A 22,696-nucleotide genomic window follows, 5' to 3' on the forward strand; every position below is an offset into this window, starting at 1 on the left:
ATTTCTGGATAACAGCACTGTTTGAGAGAGTTTCAGTTCAAAAAATAAATCTTTTTTAAGTTAAAAAAAAGAACCACAGTGACCTGGGCAGCTTGGAAAACAGGCAGCTCCCACGCAATGTAATGCACCCATTAGGCAGGAGCTGACAGAAATGACAGTAAGTGAAATTGCGGCATGAACTCAGTTTACCTTTAGCACTCCATGCCCCATTTCCAGAAGTCCCTGGGTGGTGCAAGTGGTTAATACAATCAGCTGCTAACTGAAAAGTTGGATGTTCGAGTCCACCCCACGGTTCCTCAGAAGAAAGGCCTGGTTGTCTACTTCCAAAAAAACCAGCCATTGAAAATCCTGTGGAGCACAGTTCTACTCTGACACACATGGGGTCACCATGAGTTGGAGTGGACTCCACGGCAGCTGGTTACTGGCCCCGCTTCTGCACTCCTGCCTCCTTTTCACTTCCTTTCACTTCCATGTTATTTCATCCTCTACTCAGTCCCATCAAAGCCTACTCTCAGGAAAGAGCCTGAAAGCCATGGTGAAGTGTAAGTAGTCGGTAAAACTTAAGTGTTGCCTCCTCAGGGACTGTTTCCATTGCAACAGGAGACCAATGAATGAGGCAGTGAAGCACAATTCCAACCACTGGAGAACAAAATCAACCCTTCCCTCCTTCCTTCTCCCTTCCCCTCTTCCTCCCTTTTCTCGCTCCCTTCCTCCCTTCCTTCCTTCCCTTCCCTTCCCTCTCTTCCTTTCTTCCCTTCCTCCCTTCCTCCCTTCTTCCCTTCCCTTCCTTTCCTCTCTTCCTTTCTTCCTTCTTTCCTTTCCCTTCCCTTCCTTCCTTCCCCTTCCTTTCCTTCCTTTCTTCCTTCCCTCCCTCCCTTTCCTTCCTCCCTTCCTTTCCTTTCTTCCTTCCCTTCCCTCCTTTCTTCCTTTCCTCTTTCCCTTCCTTCCTTCCCCTTCCCTTTCCTTCCTTTCTTCCCTTCTTTATTCTTTCCCTTCCCCATTCTTTCTTCCCTCCCTCCCTTTCCTTCCTTCCCCTTCCCTTCCCATCCTTTCTTTCTTCCCTCTTTCCTTCTTTCCCTTCCTTCCTTTCCCCTCATTTCCCTTCCCCTTCCTCCCTTCCTTCCTTCCTTCCTTCCTTCCTTCCTTCCTTCCTTCCTTCCTTCCTTCCTTCCTTCCTTCCTCCCTCCCTCCCTCCCTCCCTCCCTCCCTCCCTCCCTCCCCTCAGTGCTACTATGTGCCAGGCATTGTCTTAGGCACCAGGGAGACAGCTGAGAACAGAACAGGACAAATGGGTGCCTGCTGTCATGGAGCATATGTTGTACTAAAGGGAAAAAGGAAGGAGGAGTGGTCTACAGGGGACAGCTGGCCTTCACAGTGTCCCTGAGATCACATTCCTCATCCTGTGATTGACTCTTCCTTGCTTCAAGTGTCAGAGCAGCAAGGACTGGATAGAGTCAGCTTTCTTCAGGTTAGTGGTTAAGCCCACAAGTTTGGAATTAACTAGAAATGATGATAGGCCTGGCTCTGCCAACTTCCAGGGTGACCTCAGATTAGCTACTTCATTTCTTCCCCATCAGCAAAGTAGGGATTATGACACCTTGCTCATATGGGTGTTAAGAGGATGCAGCTAGATAATAATGGTATAGCAGAGTGCTGGCACTTGGTAGGCACTCAACAAATGGCAGGTAACCTTGCTATTGTTTTCAGCTACCTATTGCTTCTTCCAAGGGTCCCTGGTGGTGCAAATGGTTTGCGCTCAGCTACTAACCAAAAGGTTGGCTGTTTGAACCTACCCAGCGGCTACGTAGAAGAAAGGCCTAGTGATCTGCTTCCGTAAAGATTACAGCCAAGAAATCCCTACGGAGAAGCTCTACTCTGTAACACATGGGGCCGCCATGAGTCAGAATTGGTTTTAGTTATTGGTTCTCCCCAGTGTCCCTCATGAAGAAAGAGACAAGGTGGAGGCAGCAGGGGAAGCTGTGAGTCAGGGAATATGTCTGGGGACTAATTGTTTCCTTAGGATGGATGTGCTCCCTCTCCCAGAGTGCCAGAGCACCACTCAAGGATTCTCAGCCTTAGGAAGGTTCAGATCCTCTATTTACTCGTATAATTTTGAGATTTCCCTATGTATTCCGTATGGCATATGTTTAAGACATAGAGTATTAACATTCGTTTTGTTTGAAGATTTTAAAGTTCTGCTTAAGATAGCTTGGGAGACCTGTGGATGGTATCACTGTAGGCAGGAGCAGGGAAGAATAAGGGCCACAGCTTTGTGAGCACCTAGTGAGTGCCCAAGGAGCCGTGGTGGTGCAGTGGTTAAGCACTCAGCTGTTAACTGAAAGGTCAGTGGTTTAAACCCACCAGCTGTTATGGGGGAGAAAGATGTGGTAGTCTGCTCCCATACAGATTACAGCCCTGGAAACCTGTGAGGCAGTTCTGCTCTGTCCTGTGAGTCAGAATCAACTCGATGGGAACAGGTCTTAGTGAATGCCCAGCAATCTATAGGCACTTTACATACATTATCTATACTTCTCACTGCTAAAATGGGCTTTGTCACTGCAGCTGAGCAGACAATGGCTCAGAGCAAGAAAGTAACTTACCCAAACAGAGCCAGGTATCCAACCCAGGTCATTTTGTCTCAAATGACCTTTCCCCATTGCACAATTTTATTTCACTCTTCTGGGACCCTAAAGTCATGCAAATAAGTGCTTTCCATTAGAGTGGTCACTTAATCTGAATACAAACTCAGCACTGATGTTTGTATTTGTCACCAAATATCACCTTTGGATCTCTTTTCATGTGAAATTTAATCCTGCTACTAGCATTCCTTTCTTTCAGCACATATTTAGGGCACAAGCTCACAGTGGGGTGGCTTTAAACTACCAGTTAGAATTGGGTGAGAATAATAATGTAGCAGCTTCACGGAAATGCTTTGTGTAAAGAGCCACATCAGCTCTGAATCACACAGAGTCTCTAAGACCATGGCTGGGTGGTCCCGTCTCCTCCAGATCATAATAATTAGAAATCAATGAGACAGCTTCACAGAGTATACACTTCTTTGTAACTCAGATGCTCCAGAAAGCCGAATTTGTTCTTTTAGACCATTCGATGGGCAGAAACAAGAACAAGGGCAACGTGTCTTTCTAAGGCAGATGTAGCTATCAAGAACCTCAAATCTTAAGATGTATAGGAGGCAAGTCAGCGGGAGTGTTTGAGGGGTGTAGAGAAAGAGGAGGACAAGGGGAAGACCGTTGGTTCTAGGATCGCTGAAAGCATGAGTGCCCAGGGCATGGGGAAGATCTACTAGCTGGGGATCCCTGGGTATAATGATCCTTGTTCATCTCTGGTCAGTGTCCCTCCACACATACTCCATTCACTCTGCCCGCAAAGAGGAAAGTGTTAGAACAAAAGGATCCAGTCCAAGGCCAATTGGTAGACCTTAGAGCTAGAAGGTAAGGCTTTTGGTAGAATGTCAAAGAGTTTAGAGCTGGGATTTCAAAACGAATATGCCCTTCTCTTTCTCCCTCTGAAGTCTCTGGGTTACTTCTTTCTTCCCTCAAGCAGCTGTTCTGGTTAGAAGGCATGTAACTGCTTTCCTCTTGGGAAAGGCTCCATCTTAGGCCTTTTGGGTGGATGCCAAGAAAACCTCTGAACTTGTTTTCAGAATAGGCCTGAGACTAGATATACTGGGGTCCATTTAGCCCAACATCATCTGACCCCAATCACCAAGGCCATGCGTCAACATTGGGATTTGGGGCCCAAAATTTATGGCAACAAATACTGGATATTTCCCTAGACTTGTCCTCTGAGCATATGGTTAACAAATTCAACAAATATTTATTATCTATATACTAAAGCAAAATCTTTGCCCTCATGCAACTATTTGTGTTCTCGTAGGGAATGAACTTGTACTTATATACTATAATATTATATAGTGACAAGAGAGTGGAGTGGTAATGGGCTAGTTTACAAGATGGCCATCAAAGGTCTTTCTGAGGAGACGATATGTGAGCAGAGGCCTTAGTCAAATGAAGGAGGGAGCCAAATAAATATTTGAGGGGAAAATTTTCCAGGAAAATGGAACAGCAAGTACAAAGGCTCAGAAGCGAGAACAAGCTTAGCAAGCTCAAGAAAGACTGAGAAGGCCAGTACCACCAGTAAGAGTAAGTCAGGAGAGGAGAGGAAGGAGATGAGGTAGGAGAGGTCGCTGGGAACCGAGAGCTGTCTTAATAATCTTTGTGTCCCCTGAGCCTAGTACAGGCTTTCCCCTGAAACCCTGTGGCCCACTAGGCAGCTGAATCTGAGTCTCGGTTAAATATTTGGATGTGACTAACAATGGCTTTGTGAAGCCCTGGTGGCACAGTGATTAAGAGCTTGGCTGCTAGCCAAAATGTTGGCAGTTCAAATCCACCAGCCGTGCCTTGGAAACCCTGTGGGGCAGTTCTACTCTGTGCTACAGGGTCGGTGTGAGTCAGAACCAACTCAACGGCAACGAGGTTTTTTGTTTTTTAAATAATGGCTTGTAGTCCCCGGGTGGTATAAATAGTTGACATGCTTGGCTGCTAACTGAAGGGGTGAAAGTTTGAATCCAACCAGAGGCATCTTAGAAGAAAGGCCTGGAGATCTACTTCTGAAAAAAATCAGCCACTGCAAACTCTATGAAATAGAGTTCTTCTCTGACACACATGGGGTTGCCGTGAGTCAGAACTGACTGGACACCAACTGGTTTTACTGTTTTAATGGTGGCTTAATAAAAAATAAATAAATTTTTTTTTTTTTTTAATTAATGCAGCCATTGAAACCAAGAATTAATTCCAAACTGCTTATCTAAATTCTAATAGACAAAGAGAAACTGGCATGGCAGGAGACTGAGATAGTTTGTCTCAGAGTTTTCTATCATTTGCCTTCATCCCCCACCATCCCTAAACGGAAATAAGATTTATTGTCCCATTAAAGAGATGAGGAACTGATGCTGCACCCCCATGCCATCCTGCTAGATGGAATGGAGAGCTCATCCCCCTTCACCCCAGCTTCACGGGGTCTCAGTTCCATTCCTTCTTACTCTGATAATCTTGTCCCACCCAAACCCAGAAGTCTTGCTTATTATTTTTTGTATCACAATTATTTAATAACTATAATACCCCATACTTATTTGCACATGTTCTAAATATAAGCCAAATCATATGGCCCATGGCTGGATTGCCTGTGACATTTTTTTCAAATCACAGAAAAATTGATCCTTCGTCAACCTTGATTTTTTTAATTTAGTACAGAATGAAAATCATACGGGTTTTAGTATCTAAACCTGTTGCCATTAAGTCAGTTCCAACTATAGGACAGTAGAATTGCTCCAGAGGGTGTCCAAGGCTGTAAATCTCTGTGGAAGCAGACTGTCACATCTTTCTTCTGTAGAGTGGCTGGTGAGTTCAAACGGCTGACCTTTCGGTTAGCAGCCAAAAGCTTAAGTACTGTGCCACCAGGGCTCATTTAAAATATATATATATATGTATATTCTGGATGGCACAGTTCACACTCGACTGGTAAGGAAAAGGTGGCAGTTCAGTCCCACCCAGTGGCATCGCCGAAGAGAAGAACTAGCAATCTAATTGCATAAAGATTACAGCCAGAAAACCCTCTGGAGCTCACATGGGGTCGCCACGAGTCGGAATCGCTCAGTTGACTGTTGTACCAGATGACAACAACCCTTAAATGGAAATAGGATTTAGTAGTCAGCAGTAAGCATTAGATTCTATCAGGGGTCTATTGTTTCCCCCCACCCAAATCAGGGTGGAGAAGGGGGCTGTGGTGCCCATTAGCTCCTTCCTCAGCCATGCTCTTGATGGACAACTGATTATTAGAAGAGTATTTATTATTTGGGGACAAATTTGAATCCTTGAAACTTCCAAATTTTGTTCATAGTTTTGCCTGCTGACATCACCCAGATCAGTCTATCCACTACCCACCTACCTGCCCCTGACTTCAGATACGAGGGCCACCCATGTCACATGTCCCTAATGCCCTCCGCTCATGACCGAGTGTCCTCTAAGTTTTCTCTGTTGCTGTTAACTTCCGTTGAGCCAGCCCCCTGACTCTTAGGAACCCCATGCACAGCAGAACAAGATACTGCCAGATTCTGTGCCGTCACCTTGATCATTGTGGATCAGACTGTTGTGAGCCATAGGGCTTTCGTTGGCTTATTTTTGGAAGTAGATCACCAGGCCTTTCTTCCAAGTCTGTCTTAGTCTGGAGGCTCCACCAAAACCTGTTCAGCATCATAGCAACACACAAGCCTCCGCTGACAGACGGGTGGCGGCTGTGCATAAGGTACCTTCACCAGGATTTGAACCCGAGTCTCTCATGTAGAAGGCTAGATTTCTACCGCTGAACCACAACTACCCCCTGAGTTTTTTTTCTAGACATCTGGTTTCCAGGCTCCTCAGCATCCAGGAGGCTGTTCTTTGGAGGCTGCTTTCTCAGGTTCATCAACAAGTGGTCCTGTTAAGCATGGTACCAAGGATTAAAAATGAGCCTCCCCGTGGCATCTCACCAGCACCATTTAAGCTGTCTTCACAGTTTCTTCCTCATTAGGTAGCGTCTTTTTTTTTTTCTCTCTCTCAAGCTCTTACTCTCCATGGGTCTTCTGCTATTTGTGGATAACATTTAGCTGTTTCTTTGCTCCCTTTCCTGAAAATATCAACAGACTCGGTGTTCAGTACCTAATCTTCTTTATCATGCCTCATATAATCTCTGTTCCCCATGCTTAAACTTCCTATCTGGGCATGTATTTTTCTTTACATTTGTGGTGTTTCGTACAGTGATCCATTATCTCGGGTAATTGCACCTCATTTGAGAATCTCCGTTCTTCCTCATTAAAGACCAGACAAGAATACGTCCTCTCATTGACCAGGTGCACCAGATCTCTTACTTATCCCCAGGTGGCCATTTTGCAGTTTAGTACGTAAGGGCCCATTCACTGAGGGGCATGATGGGAACGGCTTGTGCTTGCTCAGTGGGACAGCTGGCTCTTCTGCTCTGTGCCCTCCCGGCAATCAGAGACTTAGTGCTGTTTTCCCCTGAGCGCCTTCTTTTCCAGGATGCCCAGGCTCTGCTAAATAGGCAAGGGAGAACATATTTTTGTTTGTTTCTTTCTTGGTGGGGGAAGTTGTGCATCTTTCAAGCCCTAACCCAACTGAGCTTTCTCTCCTAGTTCCCAGATATCTTGGCACGATTGTCCGCTCGGTCTTTCCGACGTTGTAAAACGAGACTAAAAGCCTTTTTGCATTCTTTCAAGTTACACCAGGCTTTTTAAACTCCTCTCTTCAGTGCCTCATGTACTGGTGTACTTTATTTGCTGCTGTTACAAATGTGAATTCTTCTTGTTTAGTAGACATCCCAGCCCCAGTGCCCTCGAGTCGATTCTGACTCATAACCCCCAAAATATGTGTCGACATTTCTTTTGTTGCATATTCAAGGATTCAGATGAGTTGAAAGGGCGCAGTGGAACTGAGGGTGCACGCTTTGAAATCAGAGTTTAAAATCCCAGCCAGCAGCCCTTTGGAGATGTAAATGGAGGAAGCGGCTCTCCTGTTGGACGGCTTAATGATCTGTAGTTAATAGTAAGAGGCTGACAGGCAGATGCAGTACAGCTGGGCTTAGGGTAGCCTTTCTCAGCACTCCAAATTGCACCATGATTACAGCCATTGAGATTCAAAATCCTACCCTGAATCAATAACCGAAAGCGCAAACAAAATTCTGTCTTTCCCACTGGTGGCTTGTCTGCAGGGCCTGCTCTCAGCACACAGACAAGCCATTTTGCCACTGTCAGTGACTGACTCCTCCTTCCAGAAGTTTCCTCCACCCTGGGGAGGGTCTCCTCTGCTGATGGATAATCTGCGCAACAAATAGGCCCTCCAACAACTCTGGGATGAAGGTGCTAAATTTGGGGCCAACCTCCCCTCTTAGCTGAGTGCGCACAATTTCACTGAACTTGGCAGAAACTGAGTATAAACTCCTGGTAGCAAAACGTAGGCCTGGGAAACATACAATACATAGCTGCTGGAGGTCATTAACATGTTCTTGTGTCTTAGATGTAAAATTGGCTTGGAGTTACTGGGTAGTGTTGGCATATCAGGTCCACTTAGAATTCTCAGAAACTAAAAACCAACCCAGTTGCCACTGACTCAATTCCAGCTCATAGTGACCCCTTGTGTATCAGAGTAGAACTGGGCTCCGTAGGGTTTTCAATGGCTGTGATTTTTCAGAAGTAGTTTGCCAGACCTTTCTTCTGAGGCACCTCAGGTGGATTTGAACCACGCTTTTCAGTTAGTAGCTGAGGCTTAGCCATTTGTACCACCCAGGGACTCCTTTACAGTTCCCAGTGCCTTGTAATCTTCCCCCAAGAAGCCCAAGTGAAGGATACCACCTTCTCTCAGCAACCAAGTGACAGTTAAATAAAAGGAGAAAAGGGAAAACAAAACAAAACAAAACAGCCAAGAGAATGGGCCTTGACTTTATATGCAACTAATTATAAATGTGCTTTTTACAGAGTCATTTTTCGCTTAAGAAGGGAGCTGCAGCCTTGGGGATTGGAACAGACAGCGTGATTCTGATTAAATGTGATGAGAGGTGAGCATAAATCCCCAACTGTTGATTAAAATTAGACCTTTGCAAATTCTACACAAATACCTTCTGGTCAGAAAAGAGGTGACGACCGTGAGGCAGCGAGCAGGCTTGTAGCCCTGCTGCTGCCGGTAGCTGTTTCTTTATAACGTGGGCTCTTGTTCGCAGCCCTCAGACGTCAGTCCTCAGTGCCAGGGAGCCTTTCACACCCCTGGACTGAATCCAAACCGTTCTTAAATCAATCAAAATATTCGGCACCTAGAAGGTGCGGAAGGACATTCATCACCTGGGCACTTTAGCAACAACGCGCAATTTGGTCACCGGTTTATGGGTTAGCATCATGCGTTTCGTAAACCTGATGGGGGGGAGGGACAGTTTAGTGAGCAGGAAGTAAATAATGTCCCAGCAAAGCACCAGCTTTTCACTAGAGACAAAGAGCTTTCTTGGGGAAGATCCCTGTCTTCACTGGCACCTGAACTACACAGGCACTCTGGAAATACATATGGTTATTTGAGGGAGAGAATTTAACAACATTTTCAGGGGCTCCATGTAAGTTATCACTGGCCTACAGGTCTAGAAGATCCCCGGGTGGGTGGCATAAACAGTTTGTGCTCAACTACTAAACAAACTTACCCAGCAGCACCACAGAAGAAAGGCCTGGTGATCTGTTCCTTTAACATTATAGCCAAGAAAACCCTAGGGGGCGTAGTTCTGCTTTGTAACACACGGGGTTGTCATGAGTTAGAAACAACTCGATGACAATGGGTTTGGTTTTTGGATAGGCCTATAACCTATTAAAAACTAGGTTCAGTCTTTAAAAGAATCAAGTGAGAACTTTCACTAAACTAAAAAAGAAGCCACTCGATTAACTTTTACTGACTGTCCACCGTGTGTTAGGAACCTCACTCAGCTCCAGATAAACATAAGGCATAATCCCAGTTCCCTGACAATGTATGGTCTGGGGTTGGTGGGGGAGAGATACAGTAGCATCAAGAGAAGATAGTTATATAGTTGAATTGCGTGACTCACATTATACGTTCTGTATTAAAAAAAAAATTTTTTTTTTTTATATTGGCAGAACCTGGGGGGCTTCACAGGGCAGGTGGGGCTTAAGCTGGATTTTCAGAATTAGGGTTGAGTTGGATGGGTGGAGGTTAAGATGGAGCAATTACACATAACTGAATATCACGGACAAAGCCCTAGGAATAGGAACGAACACTAAGCTGTGGGGCTCGAGGGACTGACCAGAGGTGGTGGGCTAGGGGAGGCAGCCATGGGAAATATGGGTGGACATGTGGGATTTGTATGTATGTGTGCATAGTAAAATATACATAACAAAACATTTACCACTTCAACCATTTTTACGTGTACAATTCATTGACATTAATTACATTCTCCATGTTGTGCCACCATCACCATTATCCTTTTCCAAATGTTTTCATCCCCCTTAAAGGAAACTCATATTCCTTAAGCAATACTTCCCTGTTTCCCCCTGCCATCCACCCCTGGTAAACACTCATCAACTCTGGTCTCTATGTATTTACCTATTCTAGATATTTCTTCTAAGTGGGATCATCCCATATTTATCCTTTCGCGTCTGACTTATTTCACTCAGCATGTTTTCAAGAGTCATTCAAGCTTTAGCACGTGTCAGAACTTCATTTCCCTTTATGGCAGGGTAATATTCCATTGTATGGGTGATCACACATTTACGCATCCATCTGCTGATGAACACACCTTTTGGCTATTGCGAAAAGTGCTTGCAGCGAACATTGGTGTACAGGTTTCTGTTGGTGTTCTTGCTTTCAGTTCTTTTGGGCATATACCTAGGAGTGGAATTGCTGGGTCCTGTGGTAATTCCGTTTAATTCTTTGAGGAGTGGACCTGTGGGATCTTGAAAGCTCTAAAAACCAACCTGGTTAATAACCAATTTACCTCTGGGTGGTGAGATAATAGGGGACTACCACGTTAGACGGTACCTAAGAACAGCCACCACGTTCTTGTTTGCATCTTTACATACCGCCTGATTTTGTTTGTTTGCAATGAACACACGTTACTTTGTATGTTTTCCTTTTGGGGAAAAAAAAAGCTAAATTTGCTGTTTGAGCTTGCAGGGTTTGGAAACAAGGACAACTTGAAAGCATTTTTATCCAAGAAGGACTTGAATGAAGCCACATTCCAGGAAGAAAAGTGTCTAAGGTCTAATGTAGGCCAGGTGAGACACTCTAGTAATAGAACACACATGAAATGATAAAGGATTGGAGGGAGGTGAACTCATTTTTTAAAAGGAATTGACTTAAATTTGTAACGCTACCAGCATTTCTCACCATCAGTTACTTAAGAACTGTGATTTGAGGCAAAAAAAAAAAAAAAAAAATTGCTAACTGGGAATAAAACTTTAGATGACTTTAAATTTTTTCTTTATCTATAGCCAAACTGTTATAGGTAAGGGGTTTGGAATTCAGGGACAAGTCACCATGACAGGCCCTGGTTTTCTGGCTAGTCAGTCTTCCTCGGCAGCCTAGTTAGCGGGTGTTCTTGGGTTGAACCCCCAATGGGCTGGGAGGGGACCTGGAAAGTTGGAGGTTGTCGTTGACTCCATTCCTGAAGGCATCAGCATGGCTGCGTCTACTCCTGTGAAAATCAGGTTGTAGCAATGGAAGTAGCCCTGGAATGAGTCAACTGTGCCAGGCAGCCAGGCACTCCTGGAAGCAAAAGTCTGGCCTGAGGACAGCTGACTGTCTGAAGGTGGCAGCATGTTCAAAAGAGATGTGGAGGCCCCAAAGAAGGAAGAGCAAGAAGGAAAAGCACCAGAGTTTCAGGGAAAGGGACACTGACAGCACTGCCAGGACAGAGGGACAAAAGGTGCTGCCATTCACAAACAGGAGGCAGAGAGAAGCAGGTAGGCAGCAGGGGCTGCTGGAAAACCAGTGGGGTCTAGAACCAGTGTCTGGCCAAATGGCCTGAAAACTTAAAACCAAAGAATTTTATTTCAATAATTTTAGAAGCCTTTAGAAAAACTAGAGTACAACCCAAGATTTTTAAAAAATTTTTTTGGAAAATCCCCATTATCTGCTGCCCCCTCCGCCCCAACCCCCAGACACACATACTCACATACACTCCTTGGTGGGAACTGAAGAAAGAGTCCATTAGGGAGCTAGGGGGCTTTTGTTCTTTCTGCTCCTGAGCTTAGGGGATGAGGAGGGTGGAGGGAGGAGGAAGCAGTACAGGAAACAGGAAAGAGAACAAAGGATAGGGAAAAAGAAAACCTTTTGTTGTCCAGTTGATTCTGATTCGTGATGACCCCATAGGTTACAGAGTAGAGCTGCCCGGTAGAGTTTTCTTGGCTGTAATCTTTACAGAAGCAGATCGCCAGGCCTTTCTTCTACGGCATTACTGAGCGTGTGCGAACAGCCAACCTTTAGATTATTAAACCTCTGCTGCTGTCAACTGGGATTCCGACTCATAGTGACCCTGTAGGACAGAGCAGAACTGCCCCATAGGGTTTCCAAGGAGCTGCTGGTGGATTCGGACTGCTGACCTTTTGGTTAGCAGCCAAGCCCTTAACCACTGTGCCACCAGGGCCCCATAGCTGAAAACAAACCGCTTGCACCACCCAGGAACCTTAAAAGAAATAAAAGGGGGAAGAAACAAGGCCTAGGAGAAAAAAAATGCGTTGGATGTGTGAAGTGAAGCAAAACCCAAACCAAACCCAGTTTCGTCGAGTCAATTCCGCCTCATAGCCACCGTGTAGGACAGAGTAGAGCTGCCCTATAGGGCTTCCAAGGCTGTAATCTTCATGGAAGCAGACGGCCACATCTTTCTCCCGCAGAGTGGCTGGGGGGTTAGAACCGCTGAGCTTTTGTTAGCAGACGAGTGCTTTAACCCCTGAGCCACTAGGGCTCCTCAAAGTGAAGCAAGGTGGGGGGAAATCGAGGGAAATATGGGTGGGAGCAGAAAACACAGAACTGTAAGAGAAATTACATTTTTTACTATCTAAAAAACTATATGCTTACTTTTAAAAAGGGAAAATAACATTAAAAAAAAGATCATAGTTCTACCACCCAAAGATCATCACTAATTACACATTGGTATCTAAACTTTTGAATCTCTTTTTCTAACGAAGGGGTTTGTTCTTTTTTTTCTTACGTATTTCTAACTAGACACAATAACATAAACATATTTCCACATTCTCTCAAACACTTAAGAACACACTTACCTCCATCATGTCCATCGTGTGACTCTGTTGAGCTTATGTTAGAGTTCTGGCTCTGGAGCTGGACCACTTGACGTCACATCTCCGCTCCAGCACTAGTTTGAACAAATGCCTCTCTGTGCCTCCCTTTCTTTATCTTAAAGATGTTTAAAGTAGTAGCATCTGCTTCATAGGGTTGTTATGAAGATTAAATGTGTTGACAAATATAAAATGCTAAAAATAATACCTAGCACAGACAAGAACAATATATTGCTCCCGCTTGGTAAAGTAGAAGGTCAGCAAAAAAAAAGAAGACCCCCAAAGAGATGGATTCACACAATTGCTGCAACAGTGGGCTCAAGCATAACAACAGTTGTGAGGATGGCACAGGAGTGGGCAGTGTTTCGTTCTGTTGTACATAGAGTCACTGTGAGTCGGAAGTGACTCAACGGCACCTAACAACGGCGTCGTACATGTCAAGGAGCCCTGGTGGTACAGTGGTTAACAGCTCAGCTGCTAACTGAAACGTCAGAGTTTCGAAACCACCAGCTTCTCCTCGGGAGAAAGACATGGTAGTCTGCTTCGTAAAGATTACAGTCTTGGAAACCCTGTGGGGCAGTTCTACTCTGTAGGGTCACTGTGAGTAAGAATTGACTCGATGGCAATGGGTTTGGGGTTTTTTGCTTTTTTTTTTTTGGTATTGTACATGTTGCTATTTCTGGTATCACTGTTATAAACAACCTTTCCATCTTCCAGTGAATATCTTTATGTGTTCAGTGCTTCTCCATCTATGATTATTTCTCAGTATAATTACTAACTTAAACTATATGAACACTCTTAAGGAACATGGTACGTAAAGCCAAATCGCCTTTCAAAAGTTTCCACCAAATTATTCTCCTTAAACAGTATTGTATGAGAGAATGTTCAAAAACTTTTAAAGCAACGTTGGTACTACATGCAGTCTTTAATTTTACATTGATAATTCAGATTATCCATAGAGCATAAGTTTAGGACCGAGAACCTGGTCTTCATGGATTTGAGAGAACCTGAAGTGTTTGGGGTCAGGGGCCGAGGGGAAGGCCTTGGACAGTTGTTTGTAGTCACCACTCCCATATGAATCAGTTAAAACATTCATGGCAGCCATTATGTTTTTATCATCATGTCATTGGGAAAGTCCGACGTGCAGTTCAGAATCATTTAAGGTGATAAGGTGGGTACCTACTTGTTTTTCCTAGTGTATTTTTGCACAGTTCATCCAGGCCTCCGAAGGCATGAACATGGAACTGCTTGAGAGAGCGGTTCTTTCATTCCATGTGGTCAGTCTTTCAGATTCTGCACAACAGCCTATCAGTGACCAGGGTGACAGGTTTTATCTTGTCCTGCAGACCTTGCCTTAGTAGAAAGCTCAAGTTTGGAGGTAAATGTCCTAGCAAAAGAGAACCGCCTGTGCCTTTCCAGCAGTATGCCCAAAGCCACAGGTGGAAGAAGATGCTGTGAGATTCTCTCCCTTAATTATCAGTCGCAGGGGATTTGAAGCATGGTTCTCAGTTAAAACGAACAAAGATACCAAAAACAAACCCGTTGCCCTCCAGCCGGTTACAGCTCAGGGCAATCTCATGTGTTTCAGAGTAGACTGTGCTCCACAGGGTTTTCACTGGCTGACGTTTTTTATAAATGGGTCTCCAGTCCTTTCTTCTGAGGTACCTCTGAGTGAACCTGAACCTCCAGCATTTTGGTTTGCAGCTAAGCATGTTAACCGTTGGCACCACCCAGAGACTCTGAATAAAGAGAAACATCATTTGTTTGGAGTAGGTTCTCTCAGAGTTAAAAATCAAAAGGATTTTAATTGTATATATTCTAATTAGTAAAATAAGGTAATGGAAAACCTCAGTTCACCATAGTACCCATTTTAATGTGAAATATCATAACTAAAAATAGTTTTCTACTGTGTAAAAATTATTAAATTTCAAGAGGGGAAAACATGCTAAATTAATCCATGACTTCATAAGATCTAACTTAAAAGTTCTCTTGTTAGCAAAAAAATAAATATTCACAGTGACAAAATTATGGAATTTTTTACTCAAGTATCATTGGGTCTGCTATTGAGAATTTTGAATTAGTGGGATCCAAATTAATGATGTGTTGATGTGTCTAAGGATAGAAAATAAAAACCTGAGTTAACATCTAATGGAAAATAAATATTTGTCAAATAATACTGAGTGATATTTGAGAATTAGATTAGGCCACTGACTTAGTTTCTTATTGATGCTGTAACAAAAATACCACAAGTGGATGTTTTTAAAGAACAGAAATGCATTTTCTCACAGTTCTGGAGGTTAAAAGTCCAACTCAGCATCTCAGCCATATAAATTCCTTCCTTGTAGGTAGCCCTGAGTGTTTCTTGGTTCCTTGGTATTCCTTGCCTTGTAGACAACCCTTACATGGCATCTCTTTCCCAGTATGTGCTTGTCTCTGTATCTAATCTACTCTTTTTATAACTCAGAAGCAATTAGGTTTAGGACACACCCTACACTGGTATGGCGTCCTTGACATACCATTAGATTGCATGGTGGAAAGTGATTATATTACATTACACTACCTTACATTACATCCACAGGTATAAGGGTTAGGATTCCAACACATATTTTGGGGGGACACAATTTAATTCATAACAGCCACTGAGCAAAAAGATGTTTCCCAATGGTTCCATTAGGGGAGAAGGAGAGAAAATTTCTTTTATGTGGATGATAATTTGGAAGAATACAAAGTTCCCATATGGAAGAGGGGACCCCGTGAGATGCTTCTTTTGGTTTTAGGTGATTGGGAACACAGTGGTAAACAAGACAGATATAGTCACAGATCCTACAAAGCTTAGCCTAGAGTGTAGAAGGCGGACCCTTAAACAAGCAGTAACACTTAAGGAAAGTAAGAGCTATGATATGGGAAGTATAGGTTGCTATTGATACACATCTAATCATGCCTCCAGAGGAAGGATGATAGAAGTTAGTCAGGCGAAGAGGAAAGGAAAGAATGTTCCCAGCAGAGGCCACAGCACATTCTAAGCCATGGTTGTGAGAGAGAACTTGACTTGTTCAAGGAACTTACAAGTTCTAGGGGAAGTAGTGAGAGCGTCCTCGTCATGAAGGGCCTAATGAGCCATGCTAAGCTGTTTGGACTTTAGACTGAAGACAATGGGATATCAGTGAAGGGTTTTGAGTTTTTCTGTTAGAAGGTCATTTTAACTACAGGGTGAAGAAATAATGGGTTAAAGACTGGAAGTCGGTGGCTGTTCTAGTAATATGAGTGAGCGATGATGAATGGTGGGCTGACCGGAGGTGAGCAGTAGAGATGGAGTGGTGGAATTAATAGGAGTTATTGATTGACTGGTGTGCTGGTTGAGCAAGGAGTCAAGGATGAATGCCAAGTGTCTAGCTTGCCAGCTAAGTTGATGTGGTACCTTAGCTCTAAGATAAGGACCCCTGGCTAGCGAACTGGTTGGAAAGGCAGGTGGAATGTGCAGATTTAGACATACTGAGTTTGAAGAGCTTATGAGACATCCACATGAGATTTCAAGTAGGTGGTTGGAAATATGAGTCTGGAACTTAGAAGATATACAATTGAAGCCATATAGATGTGGGCCTAGGAAAGAACTCTGAGGAATATCCACATTTCAGGGACAGGCAGAGTAAGAGGAGCTTGCAAAGGAGACTCAGAAGGCACAGGCAGAGGTATAGGAGGAGAACTAGGAAACAGGGGTCATGAGAGACCCAAGGGAGAGAGGGTTTCAAGACGAAGGAGTGGTTAACAGTATCAGATGTTACCAAGATGAGAGGAGGGCTGAAAACTGCCTGTTGGTTTTACGTATAAGGAGGTGGCTTATGAGTTGTTAGGGCAGGAGGCAGTCTGCAGGGGGTTGAAGGGTGAGTCCTTGTCACTAGTTGCCATAGAGTCAATTCTGACTCCTGGTGACCCCGTGTGTGCAGAGTAAAACTGCTCCATAGAGTTTTTAAAGCTGTGACTTTTCAGAAGCAGATTGCCAGGCCTGTCTTCTGAGGCACCTCTGGATGGGTTCAAACAGTCACTCTTTTGGCGCTTAATTGTTTACGTCACCAGGGACTTCATAGAAGATGAGAAAAGGGAAAGAGCAAATACAGTCAGCTTTTCCAGGACGTTAAGCTATGAAGAGGAGGAGGTCGGACCAGAGCTGGAGAGTCATGTTGAATCCAGGGTGGCTTTTGGTTTTGTTATTTTAAGTAGAGGGATTTAAAGCATGTCATGTGATATAAATTCTATGAGAAAAATAAGGGTTAAATAAACAACAGAAGTTTTATTTCCCTTGTCAAGCTCCTTATTCTTTTGGTTAAAATTGCATAGGATCTTTCTCTGAGGTGCTCACAAAAACGCTGTAATTATCTCACGTTATAACACTGGAAAGAAGCAAGGGGGAAAAGACAAAGGCGGTAGTGATGAAAGACTAGGAGGAAAGGTGTTGGGAGGCCTGGCGAGGAGGGGAGGGGGCAAGCTCAGGGCTGATGCTGCATTGACAAGCTGCTAATGGATTTCAACAAGAAACTCTTGGAATGGTTCTTAGACATTAATTTCCAACTTTTTTTTCACATTGTATTTTTAAAATGATTTCAAACTTAAAGAAAAATTGCAAAAATAGTAACAAGAACTTCCATATACCCTATACCCAGATTCACTAAAAGTTAACATTCTGACATATTTTCTTTACCATTCTATTTGTCTCCATAGGTGTATGCATGTGTGTGTGTGCACAGATGTGTGTTTATTTTTTTTATGAGTGATTTGAGGGTTCATTGCAGATATCATACCCCTTCTTCATACTTCACTTGTATTTCCTAATAACAAGGATGTTCACTTGCATAATTATAGTACAATTATCAAAATTAGGAAATTTGACACTGATACAGTACTAGTAATATACAGACCCTATTCAAATTTCATCAATTGTCCCAATGATGTCCTTCCTAACTCTTTATTTCCCAGCCCAGGATCACACATTGCATTTTGTCATCTTGTCTTTTTGTTGTTATTGTTGTTGTATGTCATCAAGTCAATTCCAAATTATAGTGGCCCCATGGGAACGGAGTAGAACTGCCCCATAGGGTTTCCTAGGCTGTAATCTTTACAGGAGCAGATGACCAGGTCTTTTCTCCCACTGAGACACCGATGGGTTCAAACCACCAACCTTTTGGTTAGCAACCTATTGCTTAAACGGTTACACTACCATGTCTCTTCAGTCTCCTTTAATCTGAAGCCTTTCCTCAGCCTTCCTTTTATCTTTCATGACACTGATGTTTTTGAAGACTATAAACCATTTATTTTAGAATATTTCTCAGGGTTTGTCTGCTATGCCCTAATGATTAGATTCAGGTGATGCATTTTTGGGCAGGGATTTCAGACAGGTGATGTTTGTCTGAAGTACATCTCATGGAGGTTTGTTCCATTATCAATAATGTTAACTTTAACCACCTGGTTAAGGTGGTGACTGCCAGCTTTCTCCTCCGTAAAATGACTTTTTCCTCCTTTGTAACTAATAAGTATCTTGCAGGGAACAGTGTGAGACTATATAAACACAGGTAGTATTCCCGTTACATCGAACCACACTTAACAACCGTTCTTTTTTTTTTTTTTCTGATTTGTGTATTTTTTAGGTATGGGTTTTTATATATATATATATATATATTAAAATATATCTGTAAGCTTATATGTAATGTTTCCAACCCGCAAAGACAAAGATGGGATTTATAAAGATGCTGATAATAAAAGGCAATAATAATGAACACTAAAAAAAAAAGAGATCTTCGCTATACGTCAGAACCGACTTAAACATAGTCGTTGGAATGGAACCCCATCGTAAATTGGGGGCTACCTGTATCCTGTTCTAACTGAAGCATTCACCCACCAGTTTAGCATCCATTGATGATTCTTGCCTGAATTAACACACTTGCCTACTAACAAAAAGGTTGGAGGTTTGAGTCTACCCAAAGGTTCCTTGGAAGAAATGCCTGGCAATCTAATTCACAAAATTCAGCCACTGAAAACACTATGGAACACAGTTCTACTCAGACACACACGGGGTCGCCATGAGTCAGAGCTGACTTAACGGCACCTGGGGTACTGGGAATGATGGTGCAAAATAGTGATTTTCTTACTCCATCCGTCCTTCGACATTTATTAGTTCCTTTTTTTTTTTCATTCTACTATAAGGAAGAGCTTTCCCTTCTTACCTTTTTTCCCCCCCTCTCTCTTTATTATCTGTGTGGACTCAAGGATTCATCCAACCCTTTCTTTTTCTATTAGGAATCAATTTTCTCCCCCACTCTCTTCCTTTCTCCATCCCTTCTCTTCCAAGTTTCCTTTATATTAGCTAAATTACTACTAAATTGCTGTAAACCTTGCAGAAAAGAAATCTGACCAAGATACATGATACCTGCTTGGCACAGAACTAAAATAGTTACTGACTCTCCTAGCTCCTGTGTAACCCAAGATGAATGCTATTCCCATTAATGCTTTCTACACTACAAAAATTAACCACTGGTGTTGGCATCTCCTGCCTGGAGGGGAGATGAGAGGGTGGAGGGGGTTGGAAGCTGGCGAAATGGACACGAAAAGAGAGAGTGGAGGGAGGGAGCAGGCTGTCTTATTAGAGGGAGAGCAATTGGGAGTGTGTAGCAACGTGTATATGGGTTTTTGGGTGAGAGACTGACTTAATTTGTAAACTTTCACTTAAAGCACAATAAAAATTAACCACTAGTGCTTTTGTATACATTTTTGATTTTAAAAAAATCACTGTAGCTATATAAATGACAGGTTAGATTTCCCTGTGCTAGTTAAGTCTAGTTTTTTTTTTAGTTAAGTACCACATTTTATTGTACAAGCAGTTTAAATAATTGAAAGTACAAATAATCTAGGGTCATTATACTCTTCTATTAAATTAGCTGAACTATAACCAGTGCTTGGAAGTGGTTGGAGGTACTAATTCACTCTTTCAGGTCATTGGGGGGCTGTTGCACGCACTGTAACTGGAGAGACTTCACAGAGACACTGAATCTGTTATGATCAAGCAGGGCTGTGGCAAGCTCCCTGACTGTCATAGCTCCCATGGGCTTAGATACAGACAGCCCAGTGATGCTAGTGGTGTGTGTGTGCTTCCTTATGTCCTGTATACAAAGGGTTATAAGAAATAATAGTAGCTAACACTTAATGGGAGCCCTGGTGGTACAGTAGTTAAGAGCTTGGGTGCTAACTAAGAGGCTGGTAGTTTGATCCACCACCTCTTCCTTAGAAACCCTATGGGGCAGTTCTACTCTCTCCTATAGGGTCCCTATGAGCTGGAATCAACTTGATGGCAACGGGTACATACAGATAAACTTAATAATTGTTTACTATGTGCCAGACACAGTTCTAAGTACTTTATATAACTAATCTAATAAATTCATTTAATTAATCCCACAAAAGAATATATTCCCTCACATCTACCTGGTGCTGACCTAGCTTTGTGCATTGTTTCCACATTCACAACAATTCTAAACAGTATGGCACATTTTCCCTGACTCATTTGACTAGTCACCCTGGGAGAGCGGGTGGCATGTCCAAGGTCATATGGCTGGTCAGTGGTAGAGTCAGGGCTTGGACCTAGAACTCCCAGTGTTCACTACTTACACACAGCCTCTTTTTGAAAAATAAGATAATGTTTACTGTAGGGGGGAAGAAAAAGACATAGAGATGATCTTTCATAATACTTTGGTATATAGAGTTCCAAATATATTTATATATCTGTTACCATAAAAGGAACTATTCAGACATACATACTGATTAGAAATTTTTTTCTTAACAAAATAAAAATTAAAGATAACAAAATATTACTTTCATGTCACTAGAAATTATCCAATATTCTTTTTAAACACTACTTAGTGTTCCATTTAGTTATATTATTTAACAAATATCCTATTGTTAGACATTTAAGTTGCTTTAAGTTTTCACTATTTAAAAAATGCTCATGTAAACATCATTGTGGGTAAATATTTGCATCCATCCGTGTGTTATTTTCTTAGGATTACTTGCTAGAAGTAGAATTTCTGAGCCAAAGCTGTACCTAGCCTAAGAGTTATGATACTTGCTGGCATGTTGCCCTCAAGAAAAGCATTTTACATTTATCGGTTTTTATAGTTTAAAAAGAAAAAGAAAATAGAACCCTCTTTTATCGTGTGTATTGCAGATGTAAACTCTATGGGGCAGTTCTACTCTATCCTGTAGGGTTGCTATGAGTCAGAATTGACTTGACAGCACTGGGTTTGGTTTGGTTTTTTTGGTTATTGCAGATGTTTTCCAAAATGTTTGGGAGGTCACAAACAAACAAACAAATCCAAACCTGTTGCCATTAAGTTGATTCTGACTCATAGTAAACCTACAGGACAAAGTAGAACAGTTGCATAGGGTTTCCAAGGAGCAGCTGGTGGATTTGAACTGCCAACCTTTGGTTAGCAGCCAAATGCTGAACCACTATGCCACCAGGGCCCTGTTAGCAGGTAATCAACTTTATTTTGTTGCCCAGTGTTGTTTCGATAGCATCTGAGGTAAAATATATATATATATATGTATTTTAATCACTGATCTGTATATACTAAATTCATATTGGGCCTGTTTCTTGTCCTTTAGTTTTGTTCCACTGATTTTCCTATTTGGCTCAATTGGCATACTTTTTAATCACTATAGCTTCATAATGTATTCCATTGTCTATTACCTGGTACAGAAAAATCTGTCCTACACCCAGTCTTTTTTTTTTTTTTTATTCTTACTAATATTTTTCATCCATTTATACTTTAAAATTAATTTCCCAGTTTCCCATTTCTCTATAATCCCCACTGGGAATCCTATTGGAATTACATTAAATTTAGAGATTAATTATATATACCTATTTGCAATGCTGAGTCTTCTCATGAAAGTATATGATGTCCATTTATCAAAATCTTTTTATGTTGTTTGGTAAAGATTGTATTTTTCTTCTCCGTATATATTTTTTAAAGAATATTTATTCTTTGTTTAATAGGAAGTTTGGTGGCAGACTTCTTTATTTTTATTTATTTATTTTACTTTATTGAGCTTTAAGTGAAAGTATACAGTTCAAGTTAGTTTCTCACACAAAAATTTATACACACGTTATGTGGCCCTAATTGCTCTCCCTATAATGTGACAGCACACTCCTCCTTTCCACCCTGTATTTCCTGCATCCATTCGACCAGCTCCTCCCCCTTTCTGCCTTCTCATCTTGCCTCTGGACAGGAGCTACCCATTTAGTCTCATGTATTTACTTGAGCTAAGAAGTACACTCTTCACAAGTATCATTTTATGTCTTACAGTCCAGTCTAATCTTTGTCTGAAGAATTGGCTTTGGGAATGGTTTTAGTTCTGGGTTAACAGAGAGTCCGGGGGCCATGTCTTCTGGGGTCCCCCTGGTCTCAGTCAGACCATTAAGTCTGGTCTTTTTACTAGAATTTGAGTTCTGCACCCCACTTTTCTCCTGCTCTGTCAGGGACTCTCTATTGTGTTCCATGTCAGGGCAGTCATTGGTGGTAGCCAGACACAATCTAGTTCTTCTGGTCTCAGGCTGATGAGAACTCTGGTTTATGTGGCCCTTTCTGTCTCTTGGGCTCACATTTTACTTGTGTCTTTGGTGGTCTTCATTCTCTTTTGCTCCAGGTGTGTTGGGAACAAGTAATGCATCTTAGATGGCCCCTTGCTAGCTTTTAGGACCCAAGATGCCACTCACCAAAATGGGATGCAGAACATTTTCTTAATGAACTTTGTTACGCCAACTGACCTGAATGTCCCTGAAACCATGGTCCCCAGACCCCC

At 42.5% G+C, this 22,696-nt stretch overlaps 1 protein-coding gene across 1 annotated transcript in view; it reads left to right on the forward strand.

The window, feature by feature from the left end:
• GAD2 (glutamate decarboxylase 2) overlaps positions 1–22,696 on the forward strand; it is an 82,978-nt gene that overhangs the window by 16,232 nt on the left and 44,050 nt on the right. The window contains exon 8 of the mRNA XM_064284924.1: positions 8,546–8,625. Coding sequence (XP_064140994.1) covers positions 8,546–8,625 — 80 coding nt within the window. The remainder of the gene's footprint in view (positions 1–8,545; positions 8,626–22,696) is intronic.

The sequence above is a fragment of the Loxodonta africana genome, chromosome 4 (assembly GCF_030014295.1).
Source record: "Loxodonta africana isolate mLoxAfr1 chromosome 4, mLoxAfr1.hap2, whole genome shotgun sequence".
Taxonomy (NCBI): domain Eukaryota; kingdom Metazoa; phylum Chordata; class Mammalia; order Proboscidea; family Elephantidae; genus Loxodonta; species Loxodonta africana.